We start from the raw sequence: 26,247 nt of genomic DNA, 5'->3' as shown, positions 1-26,247 counted from the left end.
TGCAGCTAGAACATACCGTCCCAGACACAGGAAGCCAAATTCCAAGTGAGTGTCCTCCTAGCTTCCAGTTTGCTCATCTTGAATCCATCCTCTCTTCTACCTTGCAGTTAAAAAATGTTGCTTAGCAACTCGTGTCATTTCATTCATTCACACCCGTTAGAGGAGCATACACACACACACACACACACACACACACACACACACACACACGTGCATGTGCCTACATGGCAGACAGTGTCTCTGGAAGGTTGCACAAGAAATTGGTAAAAGTGGATATCTCTGAGATTGCGAGTGGGAAGTTGAGTGGCTATGGGTTGGACTTAACTTTAATTTCGCCCTCTGTTGTATCTTTGAAAGTTTATACTCTGTGTACATATGATGTATTAAAAAATTGATTTTAAAACTTCAATAGATTCCCATCCATCACAGGATAAGGTCAAATTATTTTGTGAGTTTTGCAAGATATACACACAAAATAGCTCCTGTTTAGTTCATTAGCCACATTTAATGTTATGCTATTCTTTGAATATATCAAAATCTCTCACTTTTCATAATTTGTGCATAGTTCTTTTGTTTGAAATGTTCTCCTCTTTCCCATCTCATTAGCTAACTCTACTTTTCCTTTAGTCCTCTACCTAGATGTCACACCCTCCTTCTGAAAGCTTTGCCTTGCCTGTAAGATTTGGAGCCCTCACATTTTGTTCCAGATGGCACTATCCTTATCAAATTCCCATAGCATTTTTAAAAATTATTATTTGTCTCTCAGAAGGACCAGAGCTCTACAAAGACAGATACTATCTGTCTTCTTCAAGGCTATGCCATTGGTGTCCAAGTTAATACCTTGGGACATAGTAGGAATTCAATAAATATTACTTACATGGATAAACTACTCATGCTTTTGTTTCCTCAAACCCTTAAATGATCTCACCTTTCCCCACAAGTATATTTTTATGATCCACTCTCAACCCTGTCTCAAATTTTCTAACTGCATGTCTCCAAGTATATCTATTTTAAATCAGGAATCCTAACACTAAGAATAATGTATTCTATTAAAAGTAGCAAGAACAATGATACAATGCTAGAGTTTTTATCCTTCTTGAGGAATGTACCGTACAATTTACAATGAATGAATTAAAAAGATGAATGAAGAAAATATAGCATTATTATTTTGAGATATCAAAATATCATATGTTTCAGTAGCATATGATAGATATAGTTTTTAATACATAAAAATTAATATTTGGTAAACAAACTTGTTAATGCCACTGACTTTAAAAAAGGATTGCTTGCAATTCCTTTTAATGTTAGCCTATTTGTAAATGACATTTTAATTTATTCTTTACTGATTTTTCACCGAGCAGCCTACTTATACTTGCAAATTTTTTATTTTCAAAAATACTCTTATCTTCCCAAATGTTACTCTCAAATCTCTTTCCAGAATTACATTTCTCAGAACTTAGCCTTTTTCCTGGTTTATGAATTAAGTCATTGATCTCTTTGCCAACTTTGCCAAGCCAGTTTTTCACAGCTGGTGGGCTAAGACTTAGCAATAACCCATACCAATGTGTATTTGTCTTTAATGTGTGGAGTCCTTGCTGTTGAGCTGCATGATTTCAAGATTTTATTGGCTGAGCAATAAAGCATTAGTGTTCATTAACATGCTAATATAATCCTTTTATAGGGAAAAATTGAGATAGCATGCTGTATCCCTAGAAATATACCATGCTTTTAAAAAATATTATCAATGACACATAAAGCATAAGATGGGGAGGGTAGGTAGCCAGGTTGTGTCGCAAAAGCACACAGGACATGATACCTGAGTGTCCACTGCCCCCAAGGATAGTCTGGAGACCACTCTATAGGCCAAAGGAACAGTAATGTGGGACCTAGGAAACAGTTTTCTCATTATGATTGCCACTCACTAACTATGTAAACTTGTGCTAGAAGCATCTTCCAAACACCCAGATCTGATTCAGTTAAGTCTCTCTAAAACCTTTCCCATGTCATATAGGACGGAGTTCAGATTTAAAAAAAAAAAAATTTTTAATGTTTATTCATTTTTGAGAGAGAGAGAGAGAAAGAGAGACAGAGACAGAGACAGAGTGTGAGCAGGGGCGGGGGCAGAGAGAGAGGGAGACACAGAATCATAAGCAGACTCCAGGCTCTGAGCTGTCAGCACAGGGCCCAGTGCAGGGCTCGAACTCATGAACCATGCAATCATGACCTGAGCTGAAGTCTTACACTTAACCGACTGAGCCACCCAGACATCCCTAGAGTTCAGGTTTTTTAATGTGGGTCATGGAAGTTTCACGATCTGATTCCTGCCACCTTCTTACTTTGTCTTTGGCATTTCTGTTTTTCCATTTTGTTAATTGTAAATGACTGTGGTTAGGTTAGATGATTTCTATAGTTTCTTTCAGGTCTAACAATCAGTGATTCTGAATAGTTACAAAGTCAACCTCAGCTTTCAGATAGGATGAAAGGGAATTTATAAATTTATAAATTACTGTTTCTAAAGCAGATCAACTTGAATTATCCTGGGGCAAGAGAGGTTGTTCAAGTATAAGAAACAGGGTTTACTTATGCTTTTTAAGTTTGTTGGCATATGACTGTGTGTCCTACAAAATCCTGGAGAATCAGATTCTTCACTGCAACCATACAAATCATGTTCTCTTTGTTAGAATTGTAAAGTGTGAGGGCTGGTAATGACTTGGAAACCTCTAGCCATATATATATATATATATATATATATATATATATATATATATATATATATATATATATGATGAAATTAAGGTCCAGAGAGATGAAATGCCTGTCAGGTTTATAACAGAGCCAAAGACTAGAATCCAGTAGTCTTTATTCCCCCTGCAGTGCTCTTCTACCATGCAAGACTATATTTTACCACAGTGGCTTCTGTTCACTGTTCATACAAAAAGCTCACGTCCAGCTAAATGCCTGGACAGCATACTGGGAAGACAAAGGATCCACTCTGCCAAGTTGAGCTCCAGGTCAGATCAGTGTGAATTAGGACACTTATCCTTTTTCCTACGAGATGAAAAGCCATGAAAGGATTCATTGATTCATCTAGCACATTTTAATTAATTAATTTTTTAATGTTTATTCATTGTTGACAGAGACAGAGACAGAGCTTGAGCAGGGGAGGGGCAGAGAGAGAGGGAGACACAGAATCCAAAGCAGGCTCCAGGCTCTGAGCTGTCAGCACAGAGCCCGACGCAGGGCTCGAACCCACAGACTCACGACCCACAGAGATCATGACCTGAGCCAAAGTCGGACGCCCAACCAACTGAGCCACCCAGGTGCCCCATCTAGCACATTTTTAGTAAGGGCCAGCCATTGTTCTATAACAAGGTCTCTACCCTCCTGAACCTTATATTCCGATAGAAATAGACAACAGACATACCGACAAATCACTTACTAGGATACTTTCAGACCCTGATAAGTAATGGAGAAACTGGGGCTTGGAAGGTTACTTTAATTTAGTCAACTGCTCCTTACCTTGATTGTACCACTCTTCTCAGTTCCACATTACCAACTCTTGTGAGATTTCTTTTTCTTTTTTTTTTTTTTAACGTTTATTTTATTTTTGAGAGAGACAGAGAGAATCTGAAGCAGGTTCTGTGGTGACAGCAGAGAGCCCAATGCAGGGCTCGAATTCACAAACCATGAGATCATGACCTGAGCGAAGTCAGAGGCTTAACCAACTCAAGCCACCCAGGCTCCCCAATGAGATATATTTTTCCATGTCACTTCCCTACTCCCCTCCTTCCAAATGCTTTCATATTTCCATAGCACAGCAAGGAAGATACCTTTCTCGTATTTGTTGAACATTTAAGTGCATTCCCATTCTGTCTCCTATCCCATAGCTGTATTTCTGTTTTATTTCCTGCATAAACTTCAACCGAATGGAATACTCATTGTTCCTAAATGTTTCATGCCTTTGCTGCCTCTGCTGCTGGCACTAGACTTGAATCTCTACAATATGCCTGTTCATCTTAGAGCATCTCTATTTGACAGGAAACTGTTCAGTGGCAGCCTTCTTCAACTTTGTATACGTCTGTCACTTTAAGCCTACTTCAAAAATCTACCTCATGCCCTGCCACACCAACCAGCACATTGTCCTTGGTTGCCCAGTCTCTTAGTCACCAACTTTCCTCTGAATACCAGTCCTGGTAGTGAGAGTATTCTTTCTTGCCTTCCCTTTTCTTTTCTCTTTTTTCTTTCCTGGCCCTTGATATATAGGACCTCATGCTGTTATTCATGCTGTATCCAGGCATCTTAATTTCATTATCAGCTCCTCAAGCTGGGGGAGGGAAGAGTCATACAATTACTTATATCACCAAATGTAAATTCCCAAATGTGTTCTGCATTAGTACGTGCTCAGAATAAAAAAGCACTGTGTTAAAAAAGTTGGTTGCTCCCTATTTAATGCCCATTGTATATGTTTCTGCTATATAGTATGCATCACTTCATAACATTATTGTTTAAGCGTTACTTCTCCAGCTAGAATTTGTCTTTGTTGCTTAATGCAATACGTAGACATGGGGCATGTACATTACATACTTGTTGAATTAATGAACGAAAATTTTAAAAACATGACTAGGTATTCAGAGCCTGTAATTTCATCATGTACATGGGTAACTTTAGGGGGGGAGATGGAAGAAGAATAGTGTTATAATGGTCCTGAGACTTATTTGATCATGCAGTACTCTGTGTTTCGAGGAACCATGAACCTCTCTTAGACATACTGCTCTCTAAAGCACAGGCTTAAAACATAGAAGGCACCTAACTGGATGATGATGATGGTGGTGGTGGTGATACTACTTAGAAGGATTATAAGTCCTTTAAAGGCAGGACCTAAGCTTAACTCTCTTTGTGCTGAATTGTGTGCTAAAAGTCACATGGCCCACACAAAGGGCACACAGTGTTGCAATTATATTTTTTGGTATTTTACTTTGTTTCCCCCCCCTCACAATACTGCTCCTGACACTTAATATCTCTGGGCCATGAATTCAGTATTTCTTTGTGATCCAAACCATTCAAGTTCCTAAAAGGCTTCATGTTAAATAGGTTCCTCAATAGGTTTTGCTTTATGACCCCATGTTGCATTTTCTCTGATCACATGGTATCTTCACAGGAAACATCTACAAAAAATGAGACCGGCCAATGTCTCCCAACAGTCTGTGGTTTGTAGACCCACCAACAAACAAGTGGTAGAGACAGTATTTACGCTGTCACAAAATACCCTATTTATCTTATAAACCAAATTATCCAATAGCTTTGGCTGTCAATAGGGTCCATTAACAGAAATCACCCTAACTGTCTCTTTTCTGTGTCTTCTCTAATAGGACTTTAATACTCTCAAAGTTCTCATTCCTTGAGTATTCTTGGGAGGGGTCTGAGGTGCTTTGTGTACTTCTGAGTTTGATTTGCCAGGTTTGTTGGCCACTCCTACTGAGGTGGGCTTCCTCCTCTAGCATACTGTTTGGAGAGAAGGACAGTGTCTTCAGTAATTAATGCTTGCTCCAGCTGGGACTCCGTTCTGCACTAGGCACTGTAGCTACATCCTTGACTATACCAAGAAATGAGGTCTTTCACTAGAAACTAGGCTTGTCTTGAGGAAATGATACAGTATACTCAATAATTCTCCCCTTTGATAACCAAGATCTCGTCACTGAGTTGCGTTCATTATTCTTGGCTCTTTCCTTCCCAAAGATAAATTCTTTACACCGCTGTGCACATGAACTTCATTGTGGCCATCCCTCCCATTCGCAAGCTTAAGCCCAGGGGACTTCTGCAGTGGCTTTCAGTAACTTCCACTTCAGTTCAGCACTCTCTCAGAGGAGCAGGGTTAAAGACCATTGATCCAGCTGAGCTCATTAGTAATCCCATATGATTCCTATTATTATCTTAAGAACCTGGAAGCAAATGAGTTTTCATCATATTCCCCCAGGGTGCCTGTAGTTTGATTTTTAGGCTGTAATTGAATGTGATACTTGCCTTGCAGACTAGTGCAAACATTTAGAAGTAGCATGATATCATGAGAAGAGTATTATACTAGAAGTCAGATAATCTGAGATATATTCTTTTTAAAAAAAAAGTTTATTTGTTTATTTATTTATTTATTTTGAGAGAGAGAGAGAGAATATCCCAAGCAAGGCCCATGCTGTCAGCACAAAGCTCAATTTGGGGTTCTTTCCCACAAACCACGAGATAAGGACCTGAGCCAAAATCAAGAATTGGAGACTTAACCAACTGAGCCATTCAGGCACCACTGAGATCTATTCTTAGATCTTCCTTACGCTAGCCTTGAACATTTATTCATTCATTCTGCAGCATTTATTGACCCTGTAATATCCTAAACACCCTATAAGCTATTGTGAGTTCAAAAATGAATTACATATTTAGTGATTCTTAACCCTGCTTATACATTAGACCAGGGATCATCAGATTATGGCCTGCAGGCCAAATCTGATGCAACTTCTGTTTTTGTAAATAATTTTTTTTTGAAATATCACCAGGCTTACTTATTTACATTGCCTGTGGTTGCTTTCATGCTAGAAAAACAGACTTAAATTTACAACAGAGATCCTGTAAGTCCCAAAGCCTAGAATGTTTACTGTCTAGATCTTTACTGAAAAATTTTGCTGATCCCTGCATTAGACTCATCATGGGGAAGATTTAAAAAAGAAATCATTGCCTGTGTTCCACCACAGATAGTTAAATAAGATTTGGAGTGGGGGGTTGGGAGTTGGCCCAAGAACCGATGTTTTTAAAAAAGTATCCCAGATGAATATAATGTGCAGCTAGAGTTAAGAGACACAACTAGATGATCTCTACCCTGGAGGAGTATATAAGACTGACTGGCGAGAAGAAGCTTATAAAACTTAATAAAGTCACAATGGATGAATCTGCAATGGAAACACAAAGTTCCAAGAGAGCGCTGCATAGGGAGAATTTTACTTTTTTAGGGAAGTTTTCACAGAGAGACATTTAAACAGATTCTTGAAGAATAATCCACTGGTGGCCAAGATCCACTAAGGGTGGTGATAGGCAAAGAAGGAATAGAGAGAACAGCATGTATAGAGGCAGGTAGATATGAGAGAGCATGGTCCATTTGAGGAATGATCAGAAGTTCTTTGTGGCCAGAACACTGAGAGGGAAGAAGGGAGTGGGTCATAATCTATAAAACTGAAAAAGTAAGGGCCAGAACTGAAAGAGATTTTTATGCTAAGAAGTTTGTAATTTATTGTGTTAACTTTCGTTTAGTAGTTTAGTGGAAAAATTGAGTCTTTCTAGACTTCCATTTTCCCATCTGTAGAATAAGCAGTTAGTTTAGATGATTGCCAAGATCCTTTTACCTCTAAAATATAACTTTCTGAGATTTCATCAGTTACTTCTTTTGATACTCTCAGGACTGGGTTATATGGATACCATGACTTACGGAGTAGTCAGTCACCAGACTATCTCCTATAATTGATCCATTTCTCTTAATAGTAGAAATGAGAGCATTGCTACTTTGGGGATGCCTGAAACAATGCATTAAGGCCCTTCATAAGGAGTATTTCATAATGACAATATATTTGTGAAATAGTTTATGTTCCATGCAGAGAGGTGCTATAAAATGGGACAGTCTTATTGTAAAATTCACATTCTTCCCAGTGCCTGTTATGACTTACCATGTCTTTACACTCAAAACTTGGTGTGTGAATTTCTATGGAAGTTCTTCAATATGATATCTTACTACTATTTTACAGTTTTTCATTTATATCAGGTCTCTACATTGTAATTTCATCTCTATTCAGACACTGGGATAGCTATATCTCTACTTCTATCTCTAATAAACTATATGGTATTGGTTTCTTGTCTTTAAGTTATTCGAGTTCTGGTGTATGTAAATATTTTATTTACCTCTTATGGCCTCTCCAAATACACAGAATAGCCAGTAAATCAAAAAATAATATATGGTATACTCAGCGTTTGAAGATTCCGAGACTCCAAGGTAGCAAACTTGTACTTTCTGATTCATTTTATCAGAGATAGATGATTGCGCTGAAATTTTCTAACTATATTTAGAATGTTGCAAGTTGAAATATATAGACATGTTTGAAATTCCAGCAAGACCTATTGGAAAAAAATGTTTACAGTTTCTGTCATTTGAACATCAAGCATTCTTATTAAAGGAGATGTTTTGAATACTTTTAAAAAATGCTTTTCAATTGGAAACTATTGCCTTCTCCAAGAAAATTATAGAGAAACTCTAGAATATTGGCCACTGTTGACCTCTTTGCCCTACTTCTTCTTCACAGACATTGATGAGTGTGCTGAAGGGCGCCATTACTGCCGTGAGAATACAATGTGTGTTAACACCCCGGGTTCTTTCATGTGCATCTGCAAAACTGGATACATCAGAATTGATGATTATTCGTGTACAGGTAAACAGCAGCTATTTGTGAAATAAAATCTTCCTATTCCTTAAGTTTACTTTTAAAGGTTCCTTTTAACTCTAATTTTTTGGAAAAGGATGCCATAAATACTCCCTTACAACAAAACAAGTCATAAGGAAAAGCATATCTCCTTGATTTGGTAGTTAATTTTGAACCTGTTCTAAGGAAAGGAATACCTGCTTGCCCTGGGTAAGTTTTATACTCCCTGTTAGGAGAGTAAAGAAACACTAGAGAACCAAATTAACATTATGCTAATTTTAAATGTAAACAGTTTTATGCTCAAAACTTATGGGAATCCAATGGCAAATCCGAGAAACAACCCTTAAAAATTTCCTTTATATGGCAGTAGATTTTTGCATAGAGGAAGGATAACATAAATAATGCGATGTTTTCAGAAATAGATTCTTGCAGTGCTAGAAAATGGGAATATTAAAGAGAATTGAGTTCCTTCATATCTCTGGGAAATGCAGCTGAGCACATCAAAGAAGTTTTGCTTTTGTTTGTTTTATGAACTGTCACTCCCGTCAGTACCATCCAGAGTCCTGTTCATGGATATCGTGAGTGTAGTCATGTCTAAAGTTGGTCCTGGGACAAAACAGCCTATTCACTTCGTATTCTATGAGTTCCTACCTGTAGAATATGAAAGAAAATGGTGCTAGAAGAGTAGCTTGAAGACTATGGGGTTTGAGGAATTGTGGGTGTGAAACAGATATTTCCTTGGATTTCTTTTTTTTTTTAAATAGAAGAATCTTAAGTAAATTTTAGAAAAAATGTGTGGAGTCATAACGTTGGGGAGTACTTAAAATATTAATCTTGTAACTTTTTATTGTACCTGTCACTTTCTACTCCATCTCCAACTTTAACATTTTTGTCTAATGGATGTACAAATAATACTTAAAGGTTTCCAAGGAAAGAGACCGCATAACAGGCTAGTAAAACTATGAATCTATAATACAAGTTTCATCTTATGCCTCTGTGTTATTGTACACTCTTCTAAGTTTTCATTATAGTGACCATAATGTGTACTATTTGATATCTTGTTTATCAAGATAGAGGTCTTTCCACTAAATTCAAATATAATATTTATGTAAAAACAAAATATTGCATGTAAAGAACAATGAGAAGTGGCCTCCCAATCTATAGAGAATAACCAAAGATATTTTGAAGGTAGAATTCATATAGAGTTGCTGATTGATTTGCAAATTCTCGCTTTTTTGTCAGCTTACTCTAAATATTTCCACATTGTGGGACTAATTCTGCACGTTTTCATTAGACAAAATTTAATCACACCGAGTGGCAGAGTTTCTTGAAGTACTACGGAGATCTTTGTCAACATAAAAAATATAAATAACAAATCTCAGATATATGGAGAATAAAATACACAGTTTGCTGTATTGTTGGTAATATCAGTAAGTCTGAGTTCCAATGTAATTGTTAACAACAACAACAAAAGTCTTAGTGAAACTACTGCATCTCAGAGTATTTCAAGATGTGCTCATAAAAAAAAAAAAAATGGAGAGCTAGCAGTTTTCAAGGAGTCTGCTGATTCTGTGGCATGAAAGACTTAAAAGCTTTGTACGTTTTTATACTTCCTAGTGATTCTTTTTGTTTTTCTTACATTCTTAAAAAGTGTTCAAGACTGTAAGTAAGAATACATGACACATAATTTGGCCTCCTGTTGAATGAGGAGTGTTTCTTCAGGGCAGAGTATTTTCAAGAGCTTAGTTTCCATTCCAAGCCTGTCTGTTGGCTGTAAATCCAAGGAATCGTTGAGCTGTCTTGCCTTACAGAGAATCTCTTGCTCTGGCTTTACCTCTCGTAGTGTATTTTCCTTCCAAATAAAATCCCGCAAATTACTATTTGTTTTTGACTACTTAGGGAGAATTTTCCATTAAGATTCCAAAGTATCTAACGATATAAATAAAGTATCCCATTGTAGGAATGCCAATGAAGGCCAAGATCATTTTAAGAAAAGCTGTTCAGGCCATGATTTTTGTGCCTAAAGAACCAGAGCCAAGAATTTCAAGATCTGGCAGGTGATGGAATGTATTCCCTTAATGATGCATTAGCATTTCCAGCTAGCACCAGTATTTCTATGCTTCCACTTAAAGAAAGATTTCTTGCCCTTAAATTTTCTATGTATTATGGGCAGGCCTACAAATTTGAGAATTTAGATCCATACATAAATGTTGGATTTCCTAGGGATCATGAGTGGATTTTATTTTATAGTCCAAAGTCAGGCGATCTTTGGCAAAACTTTTTATGTTAGACCATGCAGGGTCAGCACATAGTCAGCCTTCCTGTAAAGGAAATGAATGTTTAAATTCTCCCTCTTTGAATCTGTCCCTCCACACTTTAACTTTAGCAGCTATACAAAAGGCTCTAAGAAATGACTCCTCTGCTGGAGGTTTGCCTTGCAACTGAAGGTATCTAGGCTGTACCTTTTCAAGAGCTCCTGTAAGACCAGAGTATGACTTTGTTCTGTTGAAGATTGGGATTTATTTTCCATGAATTTAGATACAGACATCCACATACTTGCAGTATAAATGCAAGCCTACCAGAATAAATGTCAAGACACCATCACAAAGCCATTCTCTGACATTTGTGGCTGAGCTCCTGGAGTTCTGAATTTGTTTTGCTTCTGTATGCTTGCCCCTCCTCCCTGTTGCAGAGCCCTCCCCTCCCCCCCCCCCCCCCCCCCCCGCCGCCGCCATAAGATAACTGACATTCTCATCACTGAACCCAGCAGACTCTCAGAGTTGCTTCCCCATCTGAAAATTAATCATTCTAATTTAAAGAAGAATCCAAGAGCGATACATGTTACTTTATAGCCAGGAGCTTTGATCAATAAAAGAAGCCTTTTTTGCTTTTATAACCCTGTCACTCTCACATGGAAATTATGTATGCTACAGAGGAACTACCTTACATAGTTGGCAGAATTACATAGTTTATTTTTTTCTTTCAGTTTCAGATAATTTGAGTTATATCTTTCCCATAATTATAAAATTTGGGAGAGGGGGGCACCTGGATGGCTCAGTCAGCTGAGTATCCAACTTTGGCTTGGGTCGTAATCTCGCAGTTTGTGAGTTTAAGTCCCACATCCCGCTCACTGCTGTCAGCAGGTAGCCCGCTTTGGATCCTCTGTCCCCCTCTCTCTCTGCCTCTCCCCCACTCGTTCTCTCTCTCTCTCTTCTCTCTCTCTCTCAAAAATAAATAAAACATTAAAAAATACATAAAATAAAATTTGGGAGATGGAAAATTCTTAAAGGTAATCTAGTCCAATCTCTTAACTTTCACATGTGGGAAAACTGAAGCTCAAAGAGATTAATTGCCTTACCCATGGTCATACAGTTAGTGAGAGGCAAAAGGGGGGCCAAAAGATAAGCCTCCTTATTACTTCTCATATTATTCACCATTTGTTAAATTTGCAGCCATATAAAAAATAAATAACGGGAAATATTCATATTTTATGTAGAAATACATTATTAGTTTATTTTTTATTAAAAATTTTTTAATGTTTATTTATTTTTGAGAGAGACAGACAGACAGCATGAACAGAGAAGGGGCAGAGAGAGAGGGGACACAGAATCTGAAGTAGTCTCCAGGTTCTGGGCTGTCAACACAGAGCCCGATGTGAGGCTCAAACTCATGAACTGTGAGATCATGACTTGAGCCAAAGTCCGATGCTTAACTAACTGAGCCACCCAGGTGCCCCTACGTTATTTAGTTTATAATATTCAGTATTTAAACTGCCTTTATTATAGATTGTTTCAGTTCATTAGCTTTGATTCCAAGAGGAAATTGTCCCCTACACATCTTATAATAATAATTCTGAACCAGAAGTCAGTAGAAGAAATATAAATCAGCATTTTCTGGGCCTCTGACTCTATTATACAGTTGTGCTAATCATTCAGTTGCAGAAATGCTGTAGCAGTTTAAGCTCTTCTAAAGTCTTTAATATATTTGTCCTTCCAGAGAGGGTGCTATTTATTTATTTTTCTGATTAATGCTTCCTAATCTCTTTCCTTCTCACATCTTTTCCTATTCTCATAGAGGAAAGAGTGGGAATACCTACAAGGAAAGAAGGAAAATGAAAAAGAAGGAAAGAAAGAGGGAAGGAGGGGAGGGAGAAGGAAGGGAGGGAGGGATGGAGAGAAAAGACAAAGGGAAGGGGAGACAAGGGAAGGAAAAGGGTTTGATTCACCTGAGCCAAGATGTTAGAAGCCCACTTGCCAGTATCTCTGATTGCAAAAATAACTTAATTTTTATGCATAACAAAGTTTCTTCGTTACTGATGTGGACTAATGGCTTTCTTGGTTCATTCTTATAAGCATTAGTTGAATTGGGCAAATCTTTTTTTTTTTTTTTTAAATTTTTTTTTTCAACGTTTATTTATTTTTGGGACAGAGAGAGACAGAGCATGAACGGGGGAGGGGCAGAGAGAGAGGGAGACACAGAATCGGAAACAGGCTCCAGGCTCTGAGCCATCAGCCCAGAGCCCGACGCGGGGCTCGAACTCACGGACCGCGAGATCGTGACCTGGCTGAAGTCGGACGCTTAACCGACTGCGCCACCCAGGCGCCCCTGGGCAAATCTTTTTGAGTTTTACTGGACATCCCTTCCTGGAACTGGTCTTGCGTAATGGGCAAAGAGTAAAATATCTCTGGAAACAAAGATGGGATCCAAGAACTGTCGAATTATCAAAGGACAAACATTCTGAGAAGGCATTCATTTCACAGCTTCCTGCTGCATCTCTCTGCTCTGATAATTGCAATTAAAAAATGGAATTCTGATTCTTTTTTTGTGTTGAGGAGCTTGTAATCCTCCCACTGTTATGCAATGCTTTAGAGTGGGAACAGGAAATTGGGAAAGGTAGAAGCTAATGAAAAGTTTTGCCATCTTAGAGAGAAAATGATCCTTTAGGGCAGTGGATATCCAATGAGGGCAGTTTTGCCCTCCTACCTGCCAGAGGTCATTTAACAATGTCTGGAGACATTTTGGTTATCACAGCTGTGGGGAAGGGGGATGCTACTAGTGTCTAGTGGATAGAGGTCAGGGATACTGCTAAACATACTGTAATGTTATTATTAGGCTAGCTATCCTCTTGAGGAAATGTCTTATTTTCCTAGAATCCTTTCAGCTGGGAGCTTTTCTCTGGTTATTTTCCAACTGGGTCATTAATCTTTATCTACTACAAGACAGCTCCCCATAACAAAGAATTATATGACCCAAATAGTGACAAGGGTGAGAAATCCTGCTTTAGGGTCACCCAATCGAAATTGTAAAATGTACACTTAAAAAAACTTTTATTTTAGGGGCACCTGGGTGGCTCAGTTGGTTAAGTGTCCGACTTTGGCTCAGGTCATGATATCACCGTTCATGAGTTCGAGCCCACATCAGGCTCTGTGCTGAGGGCTCAGAGCCTGGAGCTTGATTTGGATTCTGTGTCTCCCTCTCTGCCCCTCCCCTGCTCATGCTCTGTCTCTCTCTGTGTCTCAAAAATAAATAAACATTGAAAAAAAAATAAAATTTTTTAAATTTTACTTATTTTTATTTTTTTTAAATGTTTGTTTATTTTGAGAGAGAGCAAGCAGAGGAGAGAGGCAGAGAGAGAGGGAGAGAGAGAATCCCAAGCAGGCACAGACTCTGTGCTGCAGTGCAGAGCCTGACTCGGACTCAATCTCATGAACTGGGAGATCATGGCCTGAGCTGATATCAAGAGTCACTTCAGGGCGCCTGGGTGGCTCAGTCAGCTAAGTGTCCGACTTCAGCTCAGATTATGATCTCACAGTCTGTGAATTCGAGCCCCGCGTTGGGCTCTGTGCTGACAGCTCAAAGCCTGGGGCCTGCTTCCGATTCTGTGTCTCCCCCTCTCTCTGCCCCTCCCCTGCTCACGTTCTGTGTCTCCCTGTCTGTCAATAATAAATAAACATTAAAAAAAATTTGCTTTAAAGTCACTTAACCAACTGAACAACTCAGGTGCCCCTGTACACTTGTTTTTTTAAACTTTCCCTTTTCCTCTTCAAGTTTCCTTCAGGCCCTGTATTCCTGTATTCCTTCTCTCACTTTTTATGGTGTCCCATGGCCTTTTATTGGCCTTTGACCTTCTCAGTAAGGACCCCTGACCCCCATTCCAACCTCTTTCTCTTATCAGAAACCTCTCCTTAGATGAATCTAGGAGAATGATTCTCCAATGATAAAATTGAAGGCCTCAGCAGAGGGGACTGAAGGGATTTCTTAGGGCCCCTCAAATTACACTCTCCTGATGCATCCTCCATATGGTTTCTTCTGACCCTGGCTGCTTCTGTTACTCCAGGATCTTCTAATACTGGCTTTGGTCCATATCGCATATCACAGCACATCCAGAAAGTGTCCAAGCACAAGGGGTTTTACTAGACACTTCATTTTTGTTGTTACACAAAGAACCTCTTCTGGTATTCCCCAAAGGATCTTACTTCTGAAAGTCCTTAACCTTTATAGCATTAAATACTTCCAGTGCTTACATTTTATGATCTTATTGTGGCAGTTACTTCTTTTTCTCTAACATGGTCAATATTGATTTTTTTTTTTTTTAAATCATTACTACCATCTTGTTTGTCAGGCTTGTGTAGTTGGGTGATTATGGAGAAAGAGTCATGAATTTTATGATGATATTAAGTTTTCTTCATTTGTCTTTTTTACTGTTGGTGTCCTAGCATTTTAAAGAGTCTTGGATGCTATTGTCATGCACAGAAAGTTACAGAGAAGGATTTACTACTGTTCAGCTGGAGCAAAGATTTTAATTCCATTGTAACTCATGCATGCCCCTTCCTCAAATAGCTGTCCTGTGCATGTGCACGTGTGTGTTTCTTTAAAGTTTCCTAGCAAGCAATGCTAGAAAAGGTACTTTGCCTTAAGTTTTTAAAGAGTTGATATTGGAAAGACATCAATAACATTATTATTTTTTATTCTGCATTCCTCCAAAAAGAACTTAAACTAAAGCTGGTAATTTATTGTATGAATGGACAATAACCTCATGATCAGCTATTTAAAAATAGCGCTTGATGGATTTATCAAAATCAAAAGTACAGAACAAGACATGATTCTCTCTGTGTGTATTACAATAATTACTGGTATATAAATAGTAAAGGAATAAGATAGTGTGGACAATGGCAGCAGAGAGGATGGGGAATCAGAGAAGCACAAATGGGAGAGAACAATGATAAAGAACAGGAAGTGAAAATACGCATATCAGCATTCACAAAAGAAATTCTAAACAAACAAGGTTATTTTTGTTGTAAAACGCCTTGGCTCTTTATCTTTTGTAAAATGCCCAGCACACAATAAACTTTTAATAAATGTTAGCTACCATCATTGTTGTTGTTACAATTATGATTAGACAAGCCATCCTCTTGAGGAAATGTCTCATTTCCCTGGGACCTTTTCAACTGGACACTTTTCTCTGGTTACTTTTCAACTGAATTATTATTTTTCATAAAATACATAGTTTTGCTGGAGCAGTGCATTCAGTTTTCCTGTTTGTTCAACTCTACTTATTATGTAACGGTGAATAGGGACTTACAAAAAGAAAGAGAAGCCTTGATGTAACTGAATGGCACTTTCTCTGGAGGTTGGAACACTCCTTCAGCAGGTTGATCTGTTGTACTTCCCAGGAGAGGGACTTTCCATTGTTCCTGTGAGTGACTATTAGATTGGGGTGCTCTGGGGCTGCATGGGTGCATCCAGGGCCCTATGAGGACACTAATCTGCCCAGAGTAGGGAATACGACCCCTAAATAATTAGTGAGTCTGCTCAGTCTCAAGCACAGCAGATTTTATGAGCTCGGCTGCTTCTATGTAGATTTCTTTTCTAAAGAATAACAATCAGCAATCCGACAATCCTACCATCTGGCCACTAGCTGCCATGACTGTTGGGAAGGACTCCTGTATTTTTATGAACAACCACTCTAAATTTTCTCTTCCTGGAATCACATTGCAGAATATGATAAAATTGTATATTTCATAAAATATGAAAAATCAGACAACTTTTGGTTTTACAATTTAAAATATGTCCCCCCATGTTAAAAGATACCTTATGCATTTCATGTGGCTCAATGTATATGATCACACTGTGTCGTTATTATTGAGAAATTTGAAAATATAAACACGATCACAAAAGCAAATGAAAATACCAAGCCCTAGGACTCAAAGAATTAATAGCGAAAAGCAGTTTAAACAAATGTAATCACAAAAACATTTCTAGAAGAATGTGCAGTGTGGTTACCAGGAAGGGTTAATGTTTGGAAAACTTCGGGCCACGTTTAGAAAACTTGCAGAGAACAGAAGTGAATCATGTCTGTTCAGTTTAGTGAGGAGGCCAAGGCAATGTGCTTATCTCTTTTCTGAAACACATATGTGCATGCATACAATTAGCAGTCAGCTCAAAATGGAACAGGCTCAAAGGCTCAGGGAGCTGAATTGCCTTTTTAAAGATGAAAAGCTTGGAAAGGAGTCTGTGCTATCTGAATCTGTCAGTGAGTGGGGGTAGCATACCAGCTCCAATGTAGCAGTTTCCAAGCTTGTCAGAGTCTTTATGTGGCATCTCAGTGCAGCCATCGTGTCCATGTATGACCTCCAGCCTGGCTATGGTTTCATCATCAGAGCATTCAGTGGTGTGCATCTACACGAGCTTCCCTCTGTGCAAGCTCACCGAAGCGCTGAGATGATGGGAGCTGCCTCATTAGCCCGCCTCACCTGCTTTCCCTTGGTTAGTCGGTAAACCCTAATTCACCTTGGTCCCAAATAGATGTATTATTTGAGTTTTATTTTGAGATTTCTATATGAAAAGCACTGAGTCAAAAACTCACACAGGGGAATAAAAAGATTATATATGCCAGGAGTGTAATGATAGCAGTGTCTTAGCAACAGTCACCTGTGGGGGACAGTATTCTTGGAGTTGAAGTTCAACAGATGCCTTTCATTTCCTTCTTTGATTGTTGGCTTTGACATGTTACCTGGTATGAAAATTCAACTTTCCTTCTGCCTCCTCACTGTTTGAGTGCTCCATGAAAGAGAGTTCACCTTCTGGTTCTGTTGCCAATATAATGTTGTACTGGGTGTGTAATCTCCTGATGGCATTGCTCTGTTTTGAAGTTCTCCTTTACTCCCCGGGCCAGGAGGCTTCTGCACTGTCATACTCAGTCATGCCTTGGGCTCTAACGGGGGAGTTTCTTCTCTCAAAGCCAAAGCCTTGTCTCTCTGTGTGCTTCTGCTAGAGTGAGACAGAGCCACACTGAGTGGTTGGGCAGTACTTTCATGGTCTGTGGCCACATATTTTAGTATTGGTATTTTCTTCATAAAACTTCTGATACCATATACACAGATAACTTTTTCTCAAAGTTCTTTTATCAAAGGGAAATACATTGTACTAGTTTTCGACTGCTGCATAACAAATAACCCCAAAATTTGGCAGCTTAAAATAATACACATTTATTGTCTCACACTGTCTGTGGGTTGGGAATCTGGACATGGAATATCTCCTCTGCTATTATGGTCCTCCACTTTAGGGCCTCTCATAAGGCTGGCATCCAGGTGTCCATCGGGGCTGGGGAAGGATTTTTTTCCAAGATCACCTGTGTGATTGGAAGAATCAATTCCTTACTGGCTGTTGACTTTAGGTCAAGGAGCCCTCAGCTCCTTACCACATAAGCCTTTCCAACGTAGCAATGTGCTTCACCAAAGCCAGTAAGTGACCTCCTATTATTTTTGCTGTTGTAAATTGGTTATAAGCAAATCACTAGGTACAGCCCATACTAAAGGGAAGGGATGGCAGAAAGGCACGAATATCAGGAGGTAGAGATGACTGGAGGCCATCCTAAAGGCTTCCTGGTACAGACATTGAATATTATAGTTGACTAACCCACTTCAGCCGAAGACTGATAAGAGCACCAGGTTGAGAATAAGGGTATAGAGAGAGGACTAAAAATGTGTTGTGTAACAACTTGTGTGTAAGGTATTGTGAAAAACTCATGAGATGTCACACATTCCTTTCAGTTTTCTTTATACCCAAACTTTGATATGGGTGCATGGTTAGGTTATTGTCCAATCTAATAGATTGGAGATAGTAAAAATAAATCCTTACAGTACATTGTGGTACACTCTGTAACAAAGAAATGTGCAGAGAGCTGGGGGAGCCCAGAAGAGGCAGTGAATAATCTGGCTTAAGCCTGGATACAGGCAGACATCACCATGTGACATTTAAATTGAGGTTTTTTTAAGGATGAACAGACATTTCAGGAGAGGAAGAAATGAGAGACAACACTTCAGGACAAAGAGGAGTAGGCACAAAAGTATAGGTTGTTGTATAATAGCAAGTTCAGTGTGAATGGAATTGTAAGAGATAAAGCCAGAAAATCCTGTAGAAAATTCTAAGACATGTTTTACAGTTTCTGAAATATTTCAGTCTGTACACATTCTAATTGAGATGTATGTTGAAGAGTCAGTGCTTTCTTTTTTCTTTTATGTTATTTTTCCTTGTTTGCCCCAAAGTTGCTTATTAAGTCAATCTGACAATCAGTGCAGACCTAGAATCAAGGTGATATGGTATTTTATTTCAAAGAAGGCAGAATGCTTTGTTGGTGTTTCTGGAACTCCATGAAAGTACATTTTCAGTGTGGTCTAATAACTGATTTTAGAATTTTTCTAGAACAAAATCATAACCATTAGGTTGCTACCTGAAGCCTTTTTATAAAATAGATTTGCATACACGTGTCCATTAGATGTTGTGAAATGCAACAACAAAAACAAGACAGGAAGTGGCTAAGAGGTCCACAGGGCCTCGCCCTTTAGTTATACAAGTCAAATCATCATCTCTTTAGCCTCCTCTTCTCCATGAACATTTTGTTGCAGTTGAGCTTAAAGATGCTAGCTCATTCAGGCTTCTTAGATTTGAGTCCTTGTTCTGCTGCCTACCAGCCATGATCCTGAACAACTTGTCTAACCTCTTAACCTCAGTTTCTTCATCCTTAAAGTGGGATGATACTACATACCTTGTCTGTTGTTTTTGGAATTCAATGAGATGAAGTATGCAAATTAATCAACATGATAGCTGGAAGGGAGTAAACGGTTATAAGTGGTAGTTATGTTCTTATTTGTGGTGAGCAGAATGATGGCCTCCGAAGATGTCCTCATCCTAATCCCTAGAACCTGTAAATATGTTACTTCACATGGCAAAAGGGGATTTGCAGGCCTAATTAAGGTTAAATACCTTGAAATGAGGGGATTGCCCTGTATTATACAGTGGGTTCAATCTAATCACATGAGTCCTTACAAAAGAACTTTCCTGACTGTTGTCAGAGGAAGATGTGACTATGGAAGAATGGTCAGAGAGCTACAACATTCCTGGCTTTGAAGATGGAGAGGGGATCATGGATGGGGACAGCCTCTAGAGAAACAGGCTCTAGAGGCTGGAAAACCAGGAAAACAGAGCCTCCAGAAAGGCATGCAGCCCTGTAGACATCTTGACTTTAGCCTTATAGACCAATGGCAGACCTCTGGCCTACAGAGGTATAATGAATTTATGTTGTTTCAAGCCACTGAGTTTAGAGTAATTTGTTATGAGAACCAAAGAAAACTAATACATTATGATTATTATTAGCTAACTCTGTTGAATGTTCCAAAACTATATTTAAAAATGATTCCCAGTTCCCTTCTCTTTCCCAGTTGTTGAGGAGCAATAATTCAATTCTAATAATCCTAGAGTAAGTCTGGTGTTTGCGAGGAAATGAAGTCTGTTAAGAAGGGGGGGCCTTGTTCATATTTATGCCCACATTCCTCACTTTAATGATTGGGTCACTTTTTTCATATTTGTTTTTGGCGTAAAAGTAAAGGATGCTCAGGGGAGCCTGGGTGACTCAGTCAGTAAAGCATCAGACTCTTGATTTTGGCTCAGGTCATGATCTCACAGTTTGTGGGATTGAGCCCCGCGTTGGGCTCTGCACTGACAGTGTGGAGCCTGCTTGGAATCTCTCTCTTGCTCTCTCTCTGTCCCTCCCCTGGTTGCTCTCTTTCTCTTTCTCTCTCAAAATAAATAAACTTAGAAAAAAGGTAAAAGATGCTCATTATTTTAAAAACATTTTCCTAGTCTGCGTCTAACAAACACACCCATAAACACACAAAATTATTCAGAAATAGACTATACATTTACCCCAAACATAGTAAATTAAATGATGATATAGTGTATTTCTCATCTGCCTCCTTTTTAAAAGATTCTGAACTTAATGATGTGAAGGAAGTTGGCAGACAATAATTTTCAAAACTCTATTTTAAAAATTCATTTGTAGACTTACATGATTTTCAAAGGATTGCTGCTGCCATAGACCCTCTGGATGGAATGTAGGGTTGTTGAGAATGACCTTTAAATTTGGGAAGGTTCCATGCCAGCAAGACTATATCTGAGTCACAGATTAGTGACCTATGGGCCACCATTAGCTTTCAGGGACAATATAGTTGGCTTTTGGGACTTTTTAATTGTTCTACATTTAATCAGTCAAGAGATTTCATTATGAAAACCTGGATTTCCAGCCAGATTTCCAGATTGTTCCCCATTAATTCTGGATCTGTATCACTGCAGCTGAATAGTAGCAGCCCTTAAGGTCTGTCCAGTTCACCACACTACTTGTCTTCTAGTCACTGAGACTCAGCAGTTGCAGGAAGAAAACTAATGTTTGAATACCAGAATTCTTACAGCCAGTCTGCCTCATCCATTTACTTTGTCTGTCGGACTCATGAATTAGAGTATTTTTAGTTTGCAACCTATGATTGATAGTATTAAAGTGAACATAAATATGGTCATCTTAAGCCATGGATATTTTAATATAGAAATAATGTCAAAGGTTTGGCTTCTTTATGAGTCATGACCCTACTAAATCTGTAAGTAACATTGATATAAACCCCAGAAGAACCATCAGACAGTTCAATAAATTTGGAACTCATCTGTATTGGTTTTCCTTGTGAAATTAAATTATAGTAAATTTAAAGAGTAATGCCACAAGGAGAACTTTTATGCCATTATGGCGTAGTGTCAGATACTTGGCCAGTTTTTAAAAACTCCTCTAAAATTTTAGTTTATTTTAAAGTTTATAGCAGAACAAATTATTTAGACCAAAAACATATATAATTTGTTGATAAACTAAAAAAGGTATGTGGAAGTAAAACTGTTGAATACTGAAAACTGGATGTTGTTTTGTTTTCCTTTTTTAAAAGTTTTTTGTTTGTTTTGAGAAAAAGAGTACATATGTACACACAGAAGAGGGGAGAGAGAGAGGGAGACAGGCTCCATGCTGTAGGCACAGAGCTTGATGTGGGGCTCAATCCCACAAACCATGAGATCATGAGCTGAGCCAAAATCAAGGGTTGGATGCTCAATCAACTGAGCCATGCAGGTGCCCCTGGATGTTGTTTTGTTTTCTAAGGGCTTCTCTATTCTTTGATGTTGTATCTCTCAGAAGGGGGTAGTAGTCTATGTCTTGTAAAGAGGTGACAGGATATTACATAGAATGTAATCATCAAGGGAAATACAACATGTATATTTGGTTTGTGGATTTCACTGTGAGTTAATCAGTAAAAAGGGACATGTTACTGTTTGGAAGTCTTCTGCTGGAGGACTTGGGCCTGGGGCTGTATGTAGCTTGGCTGATATTAACGATGCTTTTAATTTTGTTTGGCTTCTCTTTGTACACATTACAGTTTGTGGTTTTACCCCTCCTTTAGCAGTAAAGCTTTCCACATTTCAACACAGAATCTGATGAATCCATTGATAAACAACTGATGCATTGTGTTGAGAGCCCTGTGCAGCTGCCTACCACCTGCCCTTGTGATCACAGGCAACTCTCAGCCTTTCTGAATCTCAATTTCCTGTCAGCAAACAGGAGGATAATATGACTTGTTTATATGTAGTCTCAGCTCTTAGTTGCAAGTAATAGGAAAAATTTGGCTGTCTTAAGCTTCAAGGGATTTCCTAGATAGAAATGTGTAAGGGGCTCAAAGAATACATATAAAGCTTAAAGAGCAGTCTGAAAAATGTTCAGAGCCCAAGGCATCTCTGAAATCTTTGACAGCGTAACACTTTTCTCAGGATGGGGGGATCAAAACATGTCACCCCTACTGCTGGGGACCACTGCATGATGCTGTATGAGAATACATAGTACTGAAAATGAATGATAATAATCTCTTTGCTTTCCCATCACTCATTCTATGTTCAAGATTCCTGGGAAGAAGCATGTAGTTGTTTTAGTTTATGTCACATGACCTTGTATTTGCCAAGTGGAAGGAGCTCGGCTGAGGGAGAACAAGTCTTGCCTTCCTTTGGCTTTCATTGTGCGGGGGTAGGGTACCCTGCTTCCTATCTTGACTCACACAATGGATGTTGTTTCTAAAATAGGCAGTTGAGATGCAGGATGTGGGGGGGAGGGTGGAGGGGCGGGAGAGAAGTTATGAGAGATGAAGAGAGAAGGAAAGAAACTACATTGTCGTTACTCCTTAATCTGCTTGGTTGGTGTGGGATTCTATGGTAAGACTATACATGATAGAATGATGAATACCTTTCAAAGCATTATAAAAATATAAGTTGGCATTATAACTAGTCCACTCTCACTATCTAAGTTCAAACCTTCATTGTTTTTTTACCCGGACATTTTAGATATTCTACTGACAATTCACTGTGTGCAATTTTTTGCCTCATTATGACCTGAACTTTATCAACAGCTTGATCTTCCTATTCAATGTAGTCATCTCCCTCTCTAGAAACTTAAGTGACTTCTCATTGCCCACAGAATAACATTCATACAGTTAAAAAAGCAGTCTGTCTTTCTAGCTTCATGTCCAACTACACCCTTCTACACACCACAGGCTGCTTCTACTTTGCAGAACTATTATAGTGGGGCTTGATAAGCTACAACTTGATAGGGTACCACACTGTAATACAAACTGATATAATTGGCTCCAGCCCCCATTCTCAAACTGGGTGAACTAAAGGTCTCAACTTTGTGGGGGCGGTGGTGGGAGAAGAAAGGAAGTAGGAGGTAACTGACTAATGATCGTCTGGGATTTTAGTTCAATTCAAAGCATATTTAACTTTGCAAGGATTCAACAGAGAATGTGCCCTGAAACCATCTAGTGGAAGACTTCAATATCCCAACACGGGTCCATCTCAGAATCCAGCCGGATAACCTCCCTGTCTGCTTCTGCCCACCTCTCCCACACAACGGGGTAACCTCCAAACATAGTGACCTATGCAGCAGACTCTTCTGCTCCCTTCTAGTCTCAGCCAGGAAAACTGAGCAGCTGTACTGCCTGAAACCAGGGGCGGCAGCACCTGCCCCCTGCCTAACCACACTGTGTCACACAGTAACTGGACAACCAACTAAAAATAATATTTTTTGGTAACCTCGTAATCTTTATTTTACCCAATTAAATTTTTAAACTCCTCGTATTCCATTATGGCAGGTTTTACTATACCATTCGCTGAGAATGTCTTCGTTGATGTGGTTTTTACAACCCAAACAGCTTTTTAATTTTATTTTTTACCTTTTTCTTCACATATTGAAATGCTACTTACCTTCTATGCTTTAGTAAACATGGTCTCATCTGTATGAAGTATCTTTGAGTCTTCTCATTAGGAAATGTGGGTTATTTATCAGTTAATAGCATGAAGCTCAAGTGGATTTAGTATTTACCTTCCTTTTCACAGTATGACATTTTCAGTAGATTTCTTCATCTACATTTCTATAGTTCTTAATTAAATCTGTTTGGTTTTGTGGTTTTGTAGTTTACACGTTTGTCTTCTCTCATTAAATTACATGTTATTTGAAGACAGGCTTTGTGTCTTTTTCATCCCCACCCACAGAGAGTAAAACTTGGTGAATTTCATAAATGTTTCTTTAATCAGTTAATTAAAGTTGATATCCTATCTCTGCTAGAATGAGAGAGAACAGGTGATTGGCTAAAGCATTCACATAATCAGAGCAATTTGTCTTTTCAGAAGTAGTTTCCTCAATTCATGAGTAGGTCTTAGATTTGGGCAGCATTGGTCTTAGCGTAGGAATGTAGAGCTATCATCTTGTGAATGCTTCCCTTGTGCTAGATATCTAGTTAACATAATCCCATGCTGCAGATATCCCTGCTGGATAGATGAGAAAGCTGTGTCTTGGAGAGGCTGAGTATCTTGCTCAAATTCTCAGCTATTATAAGTGGGGGGATCCTATTCATATAAGAAGAGGAGATAACATTTGGCTATTCTTTTTTTTCCCATCATTTGAAGGAAAGCAAAACTGTCCTCAGAGTATGGATATGTGAGCCAAACATACAGTTGTGAAGTTTGGCTCCAAGTTCATGTCTGTCAGGTTATATATCAGAGCCCGTCCCAGGTATAATTGTGTAGGGGACATGCTACCCACTCCTTGGCACTTCCCTCCATGCTTTCATTTTGTAGTAGCCTCATATTCCTTCTAGATTATTAGAATCATGTGTACTATTGCACTTTGGTATGTCCTCTCCAACAGAACTTATACAACCAGTCATTCATTAAACAACTAATTACTGAACACCAACACATAAGGCATTGTGCTGACAACAAGAGCTAACATTGTGCAGGACACAATGCTAATCCCTTTATATACATTTTCTTATGCAATCTTAGTAACCATCGTACAGATCAGTGTACTATTATCATTCTCATTTTACATATTTAGGAAGTGAAATAACAGAAGTTTATATAATATCCCATATTCACAGGGCCACTAGGGCCACTATTTTGTTTTGTTTTGTTTTTGGTTTGGGTTTTTTGTTTTGTTTTGTTTTATTTTTTATTTTTTTAATTTTTTTTACATTTATTTATTATTGAGAGACAGAGAGACACTGAGCGTGAGCAGGGGAGGGGTAGAGAGAGGGGGAGACACAGAATCTGAAGTAGGCTCCAGGCTCTGAGCTGTCAGCACAGAGCCCGACATGAGGCTTGAACTCACAAACTGCGAGATCATGACCTGAGCCGAAGTCAGTTGTTCAATCAACTGAGCCACCCAGGTGCCCCTGTTTTGTTTTGTTTTAGAGAAAAACCCTTACACTAGCAGGGTAAGGGCAGAGAGAGAGGGAGGGAGAGAATCTTAACCAGGTTCCATGCTGCTTAAACAATGCCTGAAGTGGGGCACGATCACATGACCCTGGGATTATGACCTGAGCTGAAATCGAGAGTTGGATGCTTCACTGACTGAGCCAGGCAGGCACTCCCCCAGTGGTATTTTGACTTAGCAATCAAAATTGCTGCCTGGATAAAGAGTGATTTTAAGCTCCATTCATTCAAGTTTTTCTCTGACTTCTTTCTTTTTTTTTTTTTTAATTTTTTTTTCAACGTTTATTTATTTATTTTTGGGACAGAGAGAGACAGAGCATGAACGGGGGAGGGGCAGAGAGAGAGGGAGACACAGAATCGGAAACAGGCTCCAGGCTCCGAGCCATCAGCCGAGAGCCTGATGCGGGGCTCAAACTCACGGACCGCGAGATCGTGACCTGGCTGAAGTCGGACGCTTAATTGACTGCGCCACCCAGGCGCCCCTGACTTCTTTCTTTAAGTTGAACTCTTTCCTTCATATTCAGTAGACAGTATAGTATTGTTCACACACATCACTTGAGCCAGACAATCTGGGTTTGAATTCTAACTGTTCACCTTGTTAAATATGTGACCTTCAGCAAGTGACTTAACTTAGTCCATGTTTCCTCTTCTATAAAATGGGAATGGAAATAATAAT

At 38.9% G+C, this 26,247-nt stretch overlaps 1 protein-coding gene across 3 annotated transcripts in view; it reads left to right on the top strand.

Moving 5' to 3' along the window:
• The window catches only part of NELL2 (neural EGFL like 2), a 404,650-nt gene that overhangs the window by 243,270 nt on the left and 135,133 nt on the right, over positions 1-26,247 (top strand). For all 3 annotated transcript variants that reach the window (XM_047868431.1, XM_047868430.1, XM_047868429.1), the window contains exon 14: positions 8,331-8,456. In XM_047868431.1, coding sequence (XP_047724387.1) covers positions 8,331-8,456 — 126 coding nt within the window. The remainder of the gene's footprint in view (positions 1-8,330; positions 8,457-26,247) is intronic.

This window comes from Prionailurus viverrinus, chromosome B4 (assembly GCF_022837055.1).
Source record: "Prionailurus viverrinus isolate Anna chromosome B4, UM_Priviv_1.0, whole genome shotgun sequence".
In the NCBI taxonomy this organism is placed as follows: Eukaryota; Metazoa; Chordata; class Mammalia; order Carnivora; family Felidae; genus Prionailurus; species Prionailurus viverrinus.
The sequence above is the reverse complement of the archived record's forward strand: the minus strand, read 5'-3'. Positions and strand labels throughout refer to the sequence as shown.